At 46.6% G+C, this 19,036-nt stretch overlaps 1 protein-coding gene across 18 annotated transcripts in view; it reads left to right on the top strand.

Annotated features, from left to right (window-relative positions):
* The window catches only part of FHAD1 (forkhead associated phosphopeptide binding domain 1), a 130,630-nt gene that overhangs the window by 10,746 nt on the left and 100,848 nt on the right, over positions 1-19,036 (top strand). For all 18 annotated transcript variants that reach the window (XR_011433105.1, XR_011433090.1, XR_011433103.1 and 15 more), the window contains exon 3: positions 14,335-14,541. Coding sequence is in view for 12 of the 18 variants with exons in the window: in XM_070252745.1 (XP_070108846.1) it covers positions 14,335-14,541 (207 nt within the window). In the remaining 6 variants the exon portion in view is untranslated. The remainder of the gene's footprint in view (positions 1-14,334; positions 14,542-19,036) is intronic.

Raw genomic sequence — 19,036 nt, 5'->3', positions numbered from 1 at the left:
CTCTTAGAAAAGAACCATGGGAGCCTACACCATAATCTTGTTTGTTATTATTAAACCAGGCTGCCATGAGCATCCTGTTATTTACATCATTTCATGCACGCATGGGTATGTCTGCTGTGTCACAGGGCACGTACATCTGTAACTCTGATGGGCGTTGCCACATTGCCCACGAGAGGGTCACAGATGTGGTGTCCCGCCAGCGGTTGACGCCTGTTTCCCACCCCCTCCCAGCATAGTGTGCCGTTGCCCCAAGGGATCTTTCCTGAAGGAAGAGGTGAAATATGGTCCCCATACCATTTTAATTCACGTTTCTCTTATTATGAGTGAACCCCTACTTTTTGAGAGGTAAGGTGACAGGTGGACCTGGCCTGGGTAAGGATTCTTGCCCCTGCTCAGTCTCTGTAGGGAAATCCACAGAAAGAAACAGGCTGGGGCGGAGTGGAGGGGTGGGGGTGGGGGGGTGGGGATGCACCTGCCGGCTCGTCTACCTGTGCTCGCTGGCTCTCCTTCTTGCCTGTGCTGTGCTCCCTCACTCACCCCGGCTCCTCCCCCAGCGCTGTTCTCTCTGGGGATTCACCCATCTGGTCTCATCAGTCCTCAGGGGACTTTTTTCTCCCCTTCTTGAGAACCGGCAGCTGGAACTTGGGGCTGATTTCATTGGTCATTTCCCACCACAGCAATTGATGGGCCTGCCTTCCCTCCAGCAGGTGGAGGGCTTCCAAGGAACAAGGTCAGAGAAGAGGGCTACATTGTAATCTCATTTTTCTCATTTTTTTATTGTGGCAAAATACACATAGCATAAAATTTACCATCTTAACCATTTTTAAGTGTACAGTTCAGTGGCATTAAATACATTCACATGGTTGTGGCACCGTCTTCCCCATCCATCTCCAGAGCTCTTTGCATCTTGCAAAACTGAAACCCCGTACCCAATAAACAACAGCTCGCCATTCACCTCCCCCAGCCCCTAGCGGCCACCATTCCACTTTCCGTCTCTATGAATCTGACTGCTCTGGATGCCTCATATCAGTGGAATCGTACAGTATTTGTCCTTTTGTGGCACGTATTTCACTTAGCATAGTGTCTTCAAGGTTCGTCCACGTTGTAACATATGTCAGAAATTCCTTCCTTTTTAAGGCTGAATAATATTCCATTGTGTGTATTCCTGCATTTTGTATCCGTCATCTGTTGATGGGCACTTGGGTTGTTTCCACCTTTTGGTATTGCAAATAATGCCGTGAACATGGGTGTAAAATATCTTTTCAAGCCCCTGCTTTCAGTCCCTTTGGATACACACCCAAAAGTGGACTTCCTGGATCCTATGATAATTATTTTAAATTTTTTGAGGAAGTATCATGCTGTTTTCCATAGTGGCTGCACCAATTTACACCCCCACCTACAGTGTACAAGGGTTCCACTTTCTCCACCTCCTCACCAACACTTGTCATCTCCTGTTTTTTTTTTATAGTAGCCATTCTAATGGATATGATTGGAAGATCACAATCTTTTGAATAGCACAAATAATACAAACAGCCACAGCATACATTTACAGACTACTAACGATATCTCTCATGGTTTTACATATATTCTATGTGTGTTCTGTGTATGTATTTACAGAGTTATGTCCTCAAAACAACTCCTTTGGGGTAGGAACTACTATCATCATTACCCTCATTTTAAGATGTGGAAATGAGCATCAGAAAGGTTAAGTAACTTGTCCAAAGTCACATAGCTAGTCACAGGAGGTGGGGCTGGATTTCAGACTCTGGGCTGTCTGACTCAAAGCTTCTAGAGAAAGAAGCTTCGTTCTTTTTTTGCAGGGAAAGATTCGCCCTGAGCTAACATCTGTTGCCAGTTTTCGGGTTTTTTTTTTCCCCTCCCCAAAGCCCCAGTGCATGGTTGTATATCCTATTTGTGAGTCCTTCTACTTCTTCTCTGTGAGCCACCACCACAGCATGGCTACTGATAGACGGGTGGTGTGGTTCTGCGCCCAGGAACCGAACCCAGGCTGTGGAAGCAGTGAAAGTGCCAAACTGCAACCATTGGGGCTGGCTCCGAAGCTTCATTCTTTGGGTGTAAATTTAGCTTTGGGAACATCTGAAATCTAAATATCTGAATTCCTTATGACTTAACAGGATAATAAGGTAGTTGACTAAGTTGGGAAATTGCGTTGTGTGGGATCCTACCTGTGGCTGGTCAGTGACACTAGAATGGAGACTCTGCTGACCCGCATTCACACAGCGGGCTCAGGTGCGCCCTCTGGGGGGATCTGAGTAAAGAGGAAAGGGGACCCAGTGCTTTCCATGGAAGAGGGGGTTGGCACTGAGGTGGAGACCCCCCAGGGAGGCCTGTCTGGGGTCGGGAGTGCCTCAGAGTAGACCAACCTGGAGCTCCTCTCTAAAGAGGAGCCTGGGGACTTGGGGGAGTAACTTGACCTGGGAGAAAGGAGCTAAAAAGCGTGTTGGTGGCAACGTGTAAAACATAAGCCTGGCTGCGCGTTTGGCATCGAACTTGTTTGAAGATGGAAACTCCCTCTGAAAAGGCTTTGAAGCTGGGCAAGAACTGATGATCTTTGTTATCTGGGTGGGGGAACAGCAGGAGCGGCCCTGGAACAGAGCAGTCGAGGGCGTGAGGACAGCCCCGGCCTGGCCCTGCCCCGGTGAGCTCGGTGGCGCTGTCTGCGTCTGTGCCGCGGATGGCTGCAGGGGCTGGGTTAGGAGACTGAATCACTGTGGACGGCTTAGAACAGGGCCTGGCGGGTGGTAAACATTGTAGTACATTTTGGCTGTTGTATTTGTTTTCTGCTTAAAGCAGCACGAATTATTATCTTACGGTTCTGCAGGTCAGGGGTCGGGGTGGACTCAGCTGGTTCCTCTGCCCCGGGTCTCAGGAGGCCAAAATCAAGATGTTGGTGGACCCAGCCTCTCCTGCGGAGCCCCTGGGAAGAATCTGCTTCCCGGTCCATCAGGCGGTCAACTGGCAGACTCTTGCCTGAGCCGTCATGGACTCAGGGCCCCGGTACCTTGCTGGCTGTCAGGTGGAGGTCAGTCTCAGCATCCAGAGGCCGCCCACAGTCTGCGGCTCAGGGTCCCCTTCATCTTAAAGCAGCAGCAGTGGGTCGAGTCCTTCTCATGCTTCGAATCTGTCTGCCTCCCCTCCCCTCTGACTCATCTCTCCAACTCCAGCCAGAGAAAGTTCTCTGCTTTTAAGGGCTCATGGGATTAGATTGTTCTCACCTGGATAATCCGGGATAATCTCCCTAATTTAGGATCACTGATTGGTAACCTTTACGTCTGCACAGTCCCTTTTGCCGTGTCATGGAGCATAGTCACAGGCTCCAGGGATCGGGGTGTGGACAATCTGGGGAGAAATTCCGCCCACCACAGTCAATACTGTCTCTCGCCTGGGCTCTTGCCGTGGGCAGGGGGTGGTGGTGTGGGACTGGCCTTAGAGCTTTTCAGAGGAATCAGTAGAGTGCATACCAGGAGCAGTGGGGAAAGCTGGCTGATGAGCTGGGAGGTTGAGAATGTCATTGCTCAGGGGTTCCAGGGAGGGGGGAGGCGGGATTGCAGGACGTGAGGTGAAGGGAGCACGTCAGCGTCTGGGGGCGGGAGGCAGTGTGGGGCCTCCCCGAACTGGGGGTTGGAGGGACACGTCTGAGAACTGAGGGGGTGGCCCAGCAGCCCCCGCCTGTGGACAGAATGAGAGGAGATGGAGACAACCCTAGAATGCTGGGGAGTGAGGCACCTGAGGGCAGGGGAAGGGATAGGAGCCGGCTCGGAGACCACGAAGCACTCGGGGAGGCAGGAGGGTGGCAGCGCCGTGGCCAGGCCGGGGGAGTCACACCAGCAAGAGCCGACAGCCACTGAGGGCCTGCTGTGCGCCTGCTGTGTGCCAGGCCCTGTCCTCTGCACTTCTGTGCGTATTAGCTCATTTAATCCTTGCGAGACAGGGGCTGACCTCTCCCCCATTTTACAGATGAGGAAGCTGAGGCACAGACTGACTAAGTGCCTGCCTCGGATCACACAGAGAGGCTCAAGGGGCTGGGAGCGACTCCCAGGCAGCCCAACTTCGTGAACCCGCCCCTCCTCGGGGCTGTCCCCGGAGACGGGGCAGGAAGGATGCAGCCGACAGAGGAGCGAGAGGCCTCCTCTTTCCTCCTGCTCTAGATCCACTGTCTCACAGAGCCCGGCTGTTTCCTCATATCCCCACATTTACTATTTCTGCATGACATCCCTTGCCAGAGGTCATGCGGGGTGGACATGGGGGATGGGATGGCCAACACCCAAAAGGTAAAAAGAAACAGATTAAACACACACACGCACACCAGTTCGTTTAAAAACCATTACCCTACCACCTTGAACATTTCTCCACGTAGTGCCTTTTGTCAGTCCTGTGAAGTGCAGCTGATCAAACTCATCTTTGCAGTACAAGAAGCCACCTCAGAGAAGCAAAGAGACTTGGCCCAGGCTGCACAGCTGGAAAGTGGCCGGGGTGGGACTTGAACTCAAGGCTTCCTAGCTCCAGAGCCCGGCCTCTTGCTTCTAATCCTGGAAGTTCTGACACTTGTTATACGTGCCAAAGTTCTAAGTGCTTTCGTATGTGTCATCTCAATTCTGAGCTAACCAGTAACTGGCAAGGCTGTTCTGTTGTTGGCCCCATTTACAGATGAGGAAACTGAGGCACCAAGAGAATAGTTCATTGCCCAAGGTCACCCAGCTAGCAAGTGGGAGAGCTGGACTTTGAGCCCCGGCCACCCACCTCGAAAGCCAGTCTAATAACCAGCACACCATCCTGCCCCTCTAACTCCTGAACCACCAGGCCACATGCCTCCCTCTGACAGCAGTGTCCAATGACACAGGGAGGCAGAGAGCCCCGAGGAGGCCACCGAGGACAGTGGAGTGGGTTTAGGACTCAGTAGGAAAGGAGCGCTCTTAGCAGTTTGACAGTGAAAGAATGGTGGGGGGGGGGGGGGGTGGCGATAGTGAGCACATTCGCAGGTTAGATGGAAGTTACCAGAATCTGGGTGAGACTGAAGATACAAAAGAGGAGATCATTGATGAGCCAGGACCAGACGAGGGTGAGATAAAGGCAAGACCACGCTGAGCACCTTGGTGGCTGATGGAAGGGGACCGAAGGCCCTATCTGAGAGTTCCTCCATGCCTGGAAAGTCCAGGTCCTGGCATGGAGCAGAGGGCACATTCGCTGGGGTGGGGTGACAGAGGCGAGTGTCATGAAGGGACTCCCACAGAGGGCGAGGAACCACGAAGGATGGTGTGGTTCCCAGAGCTGATCAGAGTGAGGCGCTGTTCCCATCCCAGACCTGAGGGGTGAGGGGCAGGACATGTCCTGGAACCCAGAGACCTGGAGGGCTGGGCAGAGTCCTCTGACAGGAGAGCTGCCTGCGGGGAGCTGTGTGACCCCACAGGTCTCTCTCCCCGCTGTTCCAATCTCTAATCTCCCATTGGCCAAACCCAACCAGAAACCAGAGGCAAGTCGCCGACCAGCCCGCTGACACAGCCGCACAGGCCAGCCCGCTGGGGCCGAGGGCGCGGTGGAGACGGGCGGGTGGGAGAGGATCAGGAGAAGCTTGTGGAGGACGCCCAGCAGGGGGTGGGAGTGAGGCCCTAGGAGGCTGTTAACGAGGTAGAAGGGAAGGCCAAAGACAGGGACCTGGTGGCGGGGGGCCCGAAGGGAGCAGCACACGGCTGGACTGCACTGGACTTGAGGACAGAAGTGTGAGGGTGGCGGGAAGCCTCAGGGGCAGAAACGGACTCGAAGGAGCTGGGGAGCTTGAGCAGGGACCCAGGCTGGGGGAGGTGCAGGGGCGTAGCCACCGGGAGTGGATGGGAGAAGCAAAGGCCAGACGCCTGGAGGAGGGGCAGGGAGGGAGGCTAAGGAAGGCTGGGCCCCCGGGGTTGTGATCCACGTTCAAGGGGATGCAAGGCTGAGAACCAGCTCCCTATTGAAGGAAAGTTCCAAATATGATTAGAACCCTGGCGGCAGCCTGGTAACTAAATCAGCCTCTTAGGGAGCCTGCCTCAAAGCACGGTAGCGTGGGAGCAGGTGTCTCTTAGTGGATTTGTTGAAGTCTCAGTGTTTTATGGACTCAATATATATTTTTAAAAGGCAGGAGACTTTTAAAACATGCATTCATTTTCTATACTCAGTTCCACCCCTGAATAAATCACTCTCTCCTCTGAAAAGCAGAGGGTAGGAGGCCAGGGTACTGATTTTGGAATTAGACTTGGGTTCAAATTCTGACACTGCCAAGTGCCAGCATCTTGATGCTGGGTAAGTCACTTCATCTTAGCCATTTTTTAAATTGCAGTAAAAGACACACAACCAAAGTTACCATCTCGACCATTTTTAAGCGTACAGATCAGTCGTGCTAAGTGTGTTCACCATGTTGTGCCATCAATCTCCAGAACTTTTTCATCTTGCAAAACTGAAACTCTGCGCCCTTAAACGGCTCCCATTCCCCGTCCCCCCGAGCCCCGGGGAACCACCATTCTATTTTCTGTTTCTATGAGCTTGACTACTCTAGGCACTTCATGTAAGGGGAATCATACAAAAGTTGTCTTTTTGTGACACATTTCACTTAGCACAATGTCCTCAAGGTTCATCCAGGTTATACCGTGTGTGAGAACTTCCTTCCCTTTTAAGGCAGCATAATATTCCACTGTATGGATGGACCACGTTTTGCTTATCCATCATCTGTTGATGGACACCTGGGCTGCTTCCACCTTTTGGCTGTTGTGAATAGTGCTGCTGTGAACTTGAGAGTACAAATATCTCTTCCAGCTCCTTCTTTCAATTCTTTTGGGTCTATACCCGGAAGTGGACTTGCTGGATCATACACTCATTCTATTTTTCATCTTTTGAGGAGCTTCCATGCTATTTTTCATATCAGCTGCACCATTTGACATTCCCAGCAGTGCAGTGATATTCATCATTTCTTTAGATAATTCTTGCCCATTTGTATGTCTCCGTTGGAGAAATGTCTATTCCAGTTCTTTGCCCATTTTTAATCAGGTTATTTGGGTTTTTTTTCATGAGTTATAGGAGTTCTTTATATAGTCTTCATGTTAACCCTTTTTCAGGTATATGATTTGCAAATATTTTCTTCCATTCCATAGATTGCTTTCACCCTTTTAATTGTGTTCTTGGATGCACAGTTTTTAATTTCGATGTAGTCCAGTTTATCTATCTTTACTTTTGTTGCTTGCTTTTGGTGTCATAGCCAAGAAATCAATGCGAGATCCAAAGTCATGAAGCTTTTCCCCTATGTTTTCTTCTAAGAGTTCTAAAGTTTTAGGTCTTACGTTTAGGTCTTTGATCCTTTTTGAGTTAATTTTTGTGTATGGTTTAAGGTAAGAGTCCAACTTCATTCTTTTGCATGCATCCAGTTTTCCCGGCATCATTTGTTGAAAAGTCTTGAATGGTCTTGGCACCCTGTCGAAAATCATTTGACCATATATGGGAGGGCTTATTTCTGGGCTCTCTATTCTATTCCATTGGTCTATATGTCTGACCTTAGGCCAGTACCATGCTGTTTTGATTACTGTAGCTTTGTAGCAAGTTTTGAAATCAGGAAGTGTGAGACCTCCAGCTTTGTTCTTTTTCTTTTCAAGATTGTTTTGGCTATTTGGATTCGATTTGGCTATTTAGGGTAGATTTTTCTATTTCTGCCAAAAATGCCATTGGGATTTTGATAGGGGTCGCATTGACTCTGTAGACCCTGCTGGGTAGTAAGGACGTCTTTACGATGTTAGGTCTCCTAATCCATGAGCACAGGATGTCTTTCCATGTATTTGTGTCTTTAATTTCTTTCAGCAACGTTTTGTAGTTTTCGGTGTACAAATCTTTCACCACCTTGGCTAAGCTTATCTCTAAATATTTTATTTTTTGATGCTATGGTAAATGAAATTGTTTTCTTAATTCCTTTTCCAGATTGCCTATTATTAGTGTATAGAAATGCAATTGAATTTTGTGTGTTGATTTTGTATCCACAGCTTGGCTACTGAATTTGTCTGTTAGTTCTAACAGGGTTGTGTGTGTGTGTGGAGTCTTTCAGATTTTCCACATGTAAGATCATGTTGTCTGTGAACAGAGCTAATTTTACTTCTTCCTTTCCAGTTTGGATGCCTGTATTTCTTTTTCTTGCCTAACTGCTCTGGCTGGGACTGTCAATACTGTGTTGAACGGAAGTGGCAAAAGCAGGTGTCCTTGTCTTATTCCTGATCTTAGAGGAAAGCTTTCAGCCTGTCACTGTTGAGTATGATGTCAGCTGTGGGCTTTTCATCTATGGCCTTTATTACGTTGAGGTAATTTCCTTCTATTCCTAGTTGGTTGAGTGTTTTTATCAGGAAAGAGTGGTAAATTTCATCAAATGCTTTTTCTGCATCAATTGAGAGGATCGTGTGTTTTTTCCTCCTTTCTGTTAATGTGATGTATTACATGGATTGATTTTCACAAGTTGAACTGGCAACCCTGCATTCCAGGAAGAAGCCCCTCCTGGCCATTGTCTATAATCCTTTTAATGTGCTGATGAATTCCGTTTGCTCTTATTTTGTTGAGGATTTTTGTGTCAAACTTCATAGGGGATATTGGTCTGTAGTTTCCTTTTCTTGTGGTGTCTTTGTCTGGTTTTTGGTCGTGAGGCAATGCTGTCCTCCCACGTCACCTTTTCACTCTCAGCTTCTTCATCTGTAGGATGGGGATGACACTAGAACCCCCTGTACAGGGCTGTTGTGCAGATTAAATGGGAGAATGCACATAAAATGCTTCAGCTCACAGGAGGCCCTCAAAATATGTTAGCTGGCGATGATAAGAAGAATAATAATCGTAAAGACACGTTACCCCATAGTGGGACAGCTCAGGAGGATGGGGTTTGTACAGTCAGACGGTACCAGCAGCCGGGCTTCTGTCCAATAGTGGCTTTTAGCAATTTTCCAAGTAAAGGGAGGGCGGGGTCATAGAGGGAAGAACTAGGAAACTGTCTCTTGGCCCAACATGTGGCAAGGCTTGTCCCGTTTTGTGGAGTCATTCAAAATTTCCTGCTTACTTTGATTTCTTAATAATGGCTTGATAGCTTTTGAGGAACTGAAAGCCACGAGGCCTGGGAAAAGCAAAACAAAATGTGACACACAGAGTTTCTCTCTTTGATGAGTGATCAAGGCTCCACAGAACCCACAGATCAATGGGAATGTTAGGAAGATGACCCGGGGGGGCATTTCCCAAAGAACTGATGCATTTTAATGTTTTTTTCAATGGGAATGTGATGAAGATGACGTGGCATTTCCCAAAGAACTAATGTGTTTGAATGGGTTTTTAATACTTCCTTTTTTAGAACAGTTTAGGTTTACAGGAACTGGAGCAGATAGTAGAGAGTTCTCATATCTTCCCCCACCAACACACACAGAATTTCCCCTATTATTAACATTTTGCATTAGTGTGGTACACGTCTTACAATTGATGAACCAATATTGATATATTATTATTAACTAAAGTCCATAGTTTACGTTAAGGTTCACGCTTTGTGTTGTACATTCTGTGGGTTTTGACAGATGTACAATGACAAGTATCTGCCATTACAGTATCATCCAGAATAGTTTCACTGCCCTAAAAATCCCCGTGTTCCACCGATTCATTCCTCCCATCTCCACCTGAGCCCCTGGCAAGCAATGATCTTTGTAGTGTCTCTGTAGTTTTACTTTTTTTCAGAATTTCATACAGTTGAAATCATACAGTGGGTAGCCTTTTCAGACTAGCTTCTTTCACTAAGCAAAATGCATTTAAGTCTCCTCATGTCTTTTTGTGACTTCATAGCTCATTTCTTTTTATCACTGACTAATATTTCATCGTATGGGTGTACCACAGCTTGTTTATCCATTCACCTTTTTTTTTTTTGAGGAAGATTAGCACTGAGCTAACATCTGCTGCCAATCCTCCTCTTTTTGCTGAGGAAGACTGGCCCTGTGCTAACATCCGTGCCCACCTTCCTCTACTTTGTATGTGGGACGCCTGCCACAGCATGGCTTGCCAAGCGATGCCATGTCCGCACCCGGGATCCGAACCGGCGAACCCCGGGCCGCCGAAGCGGAATGTGCACACTTAACCACTGCGCCACCGGGCCAGCCCTATCCATTCACCTTTTAAAGGATGTCTTGGTTGCTTTCAGTTTTGGGCAATTATGAATATAGATGCTATAGGCATGTATCCAAAATCAATGAGTCTTAAAACTCAGCAATAAGAAAACAAACATCCTAATTTAAAAATGGGCAAGAGATCTGAACAGACGCTTCACCAAAGAATATATAGAGATGGCAAATAAGTATATGAAAAGATGCTGAACATCATATGTCATTAAGGAATTGCAAATAAACATGGAATATCTCTTCATTTATTTAGATCTTCTCTGATTTCTTTCATCAACATTTCATAGTTTTCTTCATATAGATCTTGTACATATTTTGTTAGATTTATACCTAAGTACTTCATTTTTTTGGTGCTAATATAAATTGTATTGCGTTTTTAATTTTAAATTTCAGTTGGTCATTGCTGGTCTAGAGGAAAGCAGTTGACTTTTGTATGTTACTCTTGTATCCTGTAACCTTGCTAAAATCGCTTATTAGCTCCAGGAGAGTTTTTTGGGGGTCAGTTCTTTGGGATTTTCTACATAGAAAATCATGTCAGCTGCAAACAGAAACAGTTTTATTTCTTCCTTCCTAATCTATATACTTTTTATTTCACTTTTCTTATTTCATTAGCTAGGACATCCGGGTCGATGTTGAAAAGGAGTGGTGAAAGGGACATCTTTGCCTTGTTCCGCATCTTAATTGGGAAGTTTCTAGTTTCTCGCCGTTAAGTCTGATGTTAGCTTTAGGGGTTTTGTAGATATTCAATATCGAGTTGAGGAAGTTCCCCTCTATTCCTAATTTGCCAGGAGTTCTTTTTTTTTTTTCCATCATCCACCTTCTATCATCATGTGATTTTTCTTCTTTAGCCTGTTGATGTGATGGATTACATTAATTGGTTTTCAAATGTCCAGCCAGCCTCGCATACCTGGGGTAAATCCCACTTGGCTGTGGTGTAGAATTCTTTTCACACATTATTGCAATGCTTGCTAATGTTTTGTTGAGGATTTTGCATCTATGTTCACGAGAGAGATTGGGCTGCAGCTTTCCTTCTAGTATCTTTGTCTGGTTTTGGTGTTAGAAAATGAGTTAGGAAGTCTTCCCTCTGCTTCTGTTTTCTGGAAGAGATTGTAGAGAACTGGTATCACATTTTCCTTAACGGTTTGATGGAATTCACCAGTGAACCCATCTGGGCCTGGTGCTTTCTGTTTTTGAAAGTTATTAGTTATTGATTCAAATTCTTTAATGGGCCTATTTATATTGTTTATTTCTGGGGCCTGCCCAGTGGTGCAGCGGTTAAGTTCACATGTTCCGCTTCAGCAGCCCAGGGTTTACCGGTTTGGATCCCAGGTGCGGACATGGCACTGCTCAGCAAGCCATGCTGTGGCAGGCGTCCCACGTATAAAGTAGAGGAAGATGGGCATGGATGTTAGCTCAAGGCCGGTCTTCCTCAGCAAGAAGAGGAGGATTGGCAGCAGATGTTAGCTAAGGGCTAATGTTCCTCAAAAAAATTTTTTTTAAAAAATAGATTGTTTATTTCTCCTTGTGTGAGTTTTGGCAGATTGTGTCTTCCAAGCACTTAGTCCATTTCATCTAAAGTATCAAATTTGTGGACATAATTGTTCATACTATTCCTTCATTGCCCTTTTAATATCTGTGAGATCATAGTGACGGTCTCTCTTTCATTTCTGGTTTTAGTACTTTGTATCTTTTCTGTTTTTTTTCTTGGTTAGCCTGCTAGAGGTTTGTCAGTTTTATGATCTTGTTAAAGAACCAGCTCTTGGTTTCATTGACTTTTCTCTATTGTTTTCCTGTTTTTTATTTCGTTTATTTCTATTCCAATTCTTGTGTCTTTTCTTCTGCTTGTTTTAGGCTTCCATTGCTCTTCTTTCTCTAGTTTCCTAAGGTGGAATCTTAGATTATTGATTTTAGGTCTTTCTTTTTTTCTAGTGTAGGCATTCAATGCTATAAATTTCCCACCAAGCACTGCTTTTTCTGCATTCCACAAATGTTCCTAAGTTCTATTTTCATTTAGTTCAAGATAGGTTTTCATTTCTCTTGAGACTTCTTCCTTGGCCCATATGCTATTTAGAAGTATGTTCTTTAATCTCCAAATATTTGGGAATTTTTCAGCTGCTATTGATTTCTAGTTTAATTCCATCATGGCCTGAAAGCATACTTTACATAATTTCTATGTTTGGGGGCTCTGAATGTGGTCTGTCTTGGTGACTGTTCCATGTGAGCTTGAGAAGAATGTGTGTTTTGTTGTTCCATGAAGCAGTGTGTAGATGTCGATTAGATCTGGTTGGTTAATGGTGCTGTTCAGTTCAACTTTATCCTTACTGATTTTCTGCCTGCTGGGTCTGACTGTTACCGTTAGAGGGATGCTGACGTCTCCAGCTGTCATAGTGAATTTGTCTATTTCTCTTTGCAGTTCTGTTAGTTTTTGCCTCACGTATTTGGATGTTCTATTGTTAGGTGCCTACGCATTACAGATTGTTACATCTTCTTGGAGAATTGACCCCTTTGTCATTAGGTAATGCCTTTCTTTGTCCTTGGTAACTTTCCCTCCTCTTAATTCTGCTCTATCTGACATTAATACATCTACTCCTGCTTTCTTTCTGTGTTTCAATATTTTGAGTGCTAAAGAGTTTGGTAGAAATTCGCAAAGTGGGTAAGAGCACAGAGCTTTGAATTAGGCAAAACCTGGGTACCAGACTAGTCCTGCTGGGTGCCTTTGGACACATTTAATCATTCTACGCCTCACTCTCCTCATCTACAAAATGGGGAACTATCCTTTGGGTTATTGTGAAGATGAAATGGGATAATGCAATAAAGCACTTAGCAAATTTCCTGACTTGTAATGTTTAACATATTCTACTAATATAAGCAATTATATTAATTAATATAAGCTATTATTGTATTGTATTATTAATAGAAGCTATTGGTGATTATTATACTGTGGGACTTCCGTGTAGATTCTAAATGCAAGCCCTCTTGGTATGACAGTTGGATGAGGCACTCTGAGAAGATAACTTAGAAAATAATTGTGAAGTCTCAGGCTGGAGTGGATGTCTCACAGGCAGTGTTCTGAAAAGACAGACGACATCCCGTGTGCCTGCAGCACCCAGCCCGGGCCCCACGGCTGAGGGAATGTGCTATTTCCTCCAGAGGGCTGAGTTTTGCTTGCTGTTTTTATTAAATAGAAATTACAGAGTAGCCTTCTGCTCCCTCCCCCCAACTCCCAACTCACTGTCTGGGGTCCCTTTCTTTTGGGAAACATGGTCACACCAGGCCTCCTGTTGAAAAGTAGATCATCTTTGGTTAGATAAATTCTGACTAGCTTTTAAGAAGCAACAGGAATAACTAATCACATAAGAAAACCTTCATTGTGCATCAAAGTTTTTAAAGGTAGTTATGAAACTACGTTCTGTGGAATGATCTCAATTTTGTTTAAACTTTTTAAAAAGATTGTAAGCACAGAAAAAAGACTAGAAGGATGTGACCCACACTGTTAACAGTGCCTGTCTCTGGGGCATGGGATCCTAAGTGATTTTAATGTTGTCTTTGTGCTTTTCTCTAGTTCTCATTTTCTCCAATATTAAGAAAAACATGTTATTTTAAAAATGGAGAGAACAAACAAATGAATACAACAGTCGTTACAATCCTCCCCTCAACTGTGTGTACCCCATCCATGGACCTGGCATTTTCCTTGCAGAAAAATCGACAGTTGTCACTTGCCAATCAACCTTTCTCGTTTGTGTTTGGGCCATTTCTGTCTTCTGTCCTGGCGTAAGGGACAACCACAGGCGCACCTGCGTGGGGTCAGGGAAATAGAACTAGAAAGTGGCCAATCCCCTGGCTGAGCACGTGCCCATGCAGAACCCCAGGCTCCCTTGGCCTCTGTGTAGGCTGATTCCCCGCCCAACCACTTGGGCACCTGTCCTGGGTTTGGAGTCAGACGGAGCACAAAGCCCAGCCCCACCACGCACTAGCTGTGTGGCCCTGGGCAAGTCACTTACCCTCCCTGACCCTCAGCATCCTCCTTTTAAAATGAGGATTGTGGTGACCATCGGGTAAGATGTGGGAGGTAACGGGCTTAGCACATTATGGCGACCAATGCTCCCTAGTAAATGTTAGGGCCCCGTCATGATGCTTGTTTTCATGCCACGACTGACCTCCTCATGCATTTCAGTCTCCTGACATTGACAACCATCACGCGCTCATTGAATATAATGAAGCCGAGGGCAGCTTTGTGCTCCAAGACTTCAACTCCCGCAACGGCACCTTCGTCAACGAGTGCCACATTCAGAACGTGGCCGTGAAGCTGTTACCCGGAGACATCCTGAGGTTCGGGTCCGGAGGGCTCACCTACGAACTGGTCATCGAAAACCCACCCTCGGTGAGTCCAGGCCCCCGCGGGGTAGGGGGGGCTACAGGTGCTGTGCTGTGCTGTGTCGCCTCCGTGCAGCCCAGGGCTCAGAGACAGCCAAAGGTGAGCCTCGTGCGGAGCGCGTCGCGCCGATTCCACGCTGCGCACACGAGCGGCGGCCGCGGGACTCGATTCTGCGAAGTTCGGACCCATACGGGTGGGTCCCGGGGACGAGCGGGTCCTTGCGCCCTCTTCTGGGCTTTTCTTGGAGTTACATGCAAGAGTTGCCAACACGAACGAACGACTAGAGCGTTTTCCTGAAAACGTGAAGCTTGGCGATGGGGGTGGAAAGGTGTGCGCTTTTGGAAAGTCGGAGATAGATGCTTCCTTGTTAGGCAGACCAGCGCTCTGCAGCTTCCTAGCTTTGTGCCCTCGGCCAGGGTTCTTGGATGCCTGGGTCTCGGTCCCAGGACGGTGCGAGGCATTGAGTGTGTGTGTGTGAGGCATCCGAGTCAGTGTCCAGCCCGAGCCGACTGTCAGCACGCAGCAGCTGTTGTTACGCCCTGGATCAGAAATGTCGCTGGGATCACGGCCTAAAGTATGGCCCCCGTTTAAGCCGCACGTAACATAAAACTTGCCTGTAAAAGCTCAGCCACGAGAACATCCTCTTCACCAGGGAGGCAGGATAGGCGAGTGGTTGGCGACACAGGCTTTGCTCAGAATCCCAGCTCTGCCCCTTGCTTACTCTGTGTGCTCCTGAGCAAGCCACTGGACTCTTTAGAACCTCAGTTTCCTCATCTACAAAATGGGGCCAAAGACAGCAGTGACCTTGCAGGCTTGTCTCGAGGGCTGGATGAGATGATTATAATTGGAAAACTCCCGGCACAGTGCCATTCATGGTGAGCACACAATTGATGTCTGTCATATGTGTCCCGGAGCGATGGTGTGTTCATCTCACTCCCCACCAGCAAGAACGCTGCATGGACTGAGACCCCCGAGGCTTAAAATCCTTTCTGGGACAAGGCTGAGTGTAAATAAATAAAATGTAGAGGATCTAGACAGAATCCTGGGGTTCACGGCCCACAGGCAGCTCTAAATATGCATTCCAACGAGCTCGTCCGCATCCCCGGGCCACAGGGCCTTCATGCCACATCCATCACATTTGGCTTTAAGAATCTGGGGCAGGTTTCTTTGCTGCTGTTCAGCTGCGTTTTCCTCCTTGGGCCAACATTAAAGTGTGTTTGCTCTTGGATGCTCCGGGGTCCACCGGCAGCAGCGAGGAGGGGCTCCTGGCCTGGCGTTGACCTGATCAAGGGTTCCTTTTTTTTATTAAAGATTGGCACCTGGGCTAACAACTGTTGCCAATCTTTTTTTTTTTTTTCTGCTTTATCTCCCCAACACCCCCGTACACAGTTGTATATCTTAGTTGCAGGTCCTTCTAGTTGTGGGATGTGGGACGCTGCCTCAACGTGGCCTGACGAGCGGTGCCATGTCCATGCCCAGGATCTGAACCCTGGGCCGCCGCAGCAGAGCGCACGAACTTAACCACTCGGGCACGGAGCCGGCCCCTGATCATGGGTTCTTCAGACAGGTTCTAAGGGTCCTCCACGTTGGAACCACGTGAGGAGCAGACCAACAACGCAGATCCATGGGACTCACCCCGTGCCCGAGGACTCATACTTAGAGTTGCTGGATAAAATACAATACACCCAGTTAAATTTGAACTTCAGGTAAATACCAAATCATTTTTCAGTATAAGTATGTCTCAAATATTGCAAAGGACCACTTATGCTAAAAAAAAAATTATTTGGTGTTTGTCTGAAATTCAGATTTATTTACATATTTATTTATTCACTTATTTATTTATGCCAAATCTGTCAACCCTACAAGTACTCGGAATGGGGCCTGGGAACATGCATTCTCAAGGCTCCCTGGGGATTCTGATGCACCCCAAGAGTAGGGAAACCCACATTTAGAATCATTTATATGGAGCATTTGCAGATTTTTTTAGGAACCACCAAAAAAAATGGAATGTCAAACCCCAAGACTATAAATCCGAGTTTGTGAAGTTTGAGTCAATGTTTCTCTAACATCTCTGATTGCAAGAATTTTTCTGGAATGTTCAATAAAATTACAGGTTCCCAGCCTCCCTCCCTGGGAAATTCTGATTTTGTGGCTTGACAGTCCCAGGGTGGGGAATAATATCTGCATTTTTTTCTTTTTATACAAAGATATTTATTGAAATATTATTTATAGGGGCATAAAATTTGATACCTAAATATTCAGCAAGAGGGGGCATTGTTTAATAAAATACAAGGACTTCCTTCATATGTGGAATGCTATGCTGCTTTTTTTTAAAAAAGCTTTATTAAGATGTAATTGACGTGCAATAAACTGCACATGTTTGAAGTATCTAGTTGGATAGGTTTTGGCATATGTATGCACCTGTGAAACCATCGCCACAATCAAGACAGTGAACATCTCCATCGTCCCAGAAGTTTCCTCATCGACACGGCAGTTGTCTCCTTGCTTGCTTTACGCAGCTCCTTTGAAGTACAATTTAAGTCGCATAAACTTCACCTATTTTAAATGTACAATTCTGTCCACTTGAGTATATTTACAGTTATGCAGCCATCACCACAGCCTACTTTCAGAACATTTCCATCCATTCTCATCACCCTAAAAAGAAACTTGGGAGGTACTTAGTTCTTTTATTTGTTTGTTTTTAATTTTTAATTCTTGAAATTGTGGTAAAATACACGTAAAATTTATCATCTTAACCATTTTTAAGTGTGCAGTTCAGTGGCCTTAAATACATTCACGTTGTCGTGCCACCATCTCCTGAACGTTTTTCATCTTCCCAGAAGGAAACTGTGCCCATTGAATAAAATTCCCTCTTCCGTCCTCCCCCGGCCACCGTTCTTTCTGTCTCGGTGAATCTGACCGCTCCAGGTGCCTCAGATAAGTGGGGTCTTACAGTGTTTGTCCCTTTGTGACCATCTTATTTCACTTAGTCTAATGTCCTCAAGCTTCATCGTGTTGTAGCACGTGTCAGAATTTCCTTCCTTTTTAGAGCTGAGTAATTCTCCACTGTGTGTGTCTATCGCATTTTGTTTCTCTCGTCATTGGTCAAATGGCTTGAGTTGCTTCCACCTTTTGGCGATTGTGAATAAGGTTTGTTAGGAACATGAGCGCGCAGACGTGGAAGAGCTGCTTCATTTTAAGAGGTGGTGCTTACATCAGATAAATGTGGGAAACAGTGATGAAGATCTCTGACCTTGACCAGAGAAGGAAGAGGATGCTTTGTCAAAAGAGAAACCGGTAGAGTACAGGAAGGGTCACTGACACTGATGATGCTATGCTGAGCGATTCCCCTGCTTTCCCTTATTTAACGCTTACAACAGCTTATGAGGCAGGAGCTCTCTTAATCCCCGTTTTGCAGACAAGGAATCCAAAACTCAGAGAGACTGAGTAATTTCCCCAGGGTCACACAGCTAGTTGATGAGCATTAAACTCTATCCCCACCGGCAGATAACTGAGGGAAGAAAACCATTGAGTCTGATGCTAGAGGTAGAGCTGAGCAGTATCACCGACTGGTTTTCAAATAGAGCAAATCACACTTTTATGGTCACTTGGATATACACATATTTTTTAAACTCCTTTCTATATGCACTTGCGTCCCGCTTCGTTCTCTGAGTGACTGCAGGCAGCTGCGTGGATGTTCCCCCACGCCCCGGGCACTTCACAGCAGCCTGAGCCTTTCCAGGAGCCACTTTCCCCGGCAGGACTCCCCCCTCACACACACACAAGTACTCTCTCCTCCAGTGTTTGGGGGACCCTTGTGCCAGCGTCCTCCAGGCTCTTACTAATGGAGGGGCTGTGCTGGGCCTGAGCGAGGGCAGCCTCGTGGACCGAGTAACACATTCCTACAAATGCCACTTCCTGATGACCCAGACCTGCAGGCTATTTAAGAAAGAAAGGAAGAAAAAACGAAAGAGGAAGCCTTGAAGAGCATCTGTCATCAAATATTTTGAGGCCCAGATTGTCTAAGAAATTTGTGGCTGTCTGGATTCCTGCCTGCTCTTGTTTCTCATTGATTTCTTGGGCCCCAGACGAGGACGCTGTGTTTCCTCCTGGAATGGAGTTTCCAGGGAGGGCGGTCCTGATGTCATAGGGGTTGGCTGTGATCGGAACTGTTCTTTTCCTGACCAAGAATCCCCAAATGGAAACATCTGTTTCAGGCTTTGTGGTGAGCACAACCGATTGAGGGTGATGTGACAGCGTTTTATTGGGGGAGGGGGCGTCGGGGAGCAGTTAGGGAACTCAGTGTGTTTGCAGATCTCGGGGAGCAGTTAGGGAACTCAGTGCGTTTGCAGATCTCGGGGAGCAGTTAGGGAACTCAGTGCGTTTGCAGATCTCGGGGAGCAGTTAGGGAACTCAGTGCGTTTGCAGATCTCGGGGAGCAGTTAGGGAACTCAGTGCGTTTGCAGATCTCGGGGAGCAGTTAGGGAACTCTGTGCGTTTG

The sequence above is a fragment of the Equus caballus genome, chromosome 2 (genome assembly GCF_041296265.1).
Source record: "Equus caballus isolate H_3958 breed thoroughbred chromosome 2, TB-T2T, whole genome shotgun sequence".
NCBI lineage: Eukaryota > Metazoa > Chordata > Mammalia > Perissodactyla > Equidae > Equus > Equus caballus.
This window is presented reverse-complemented; position numbering and strand designations above follow the sequence as displayed.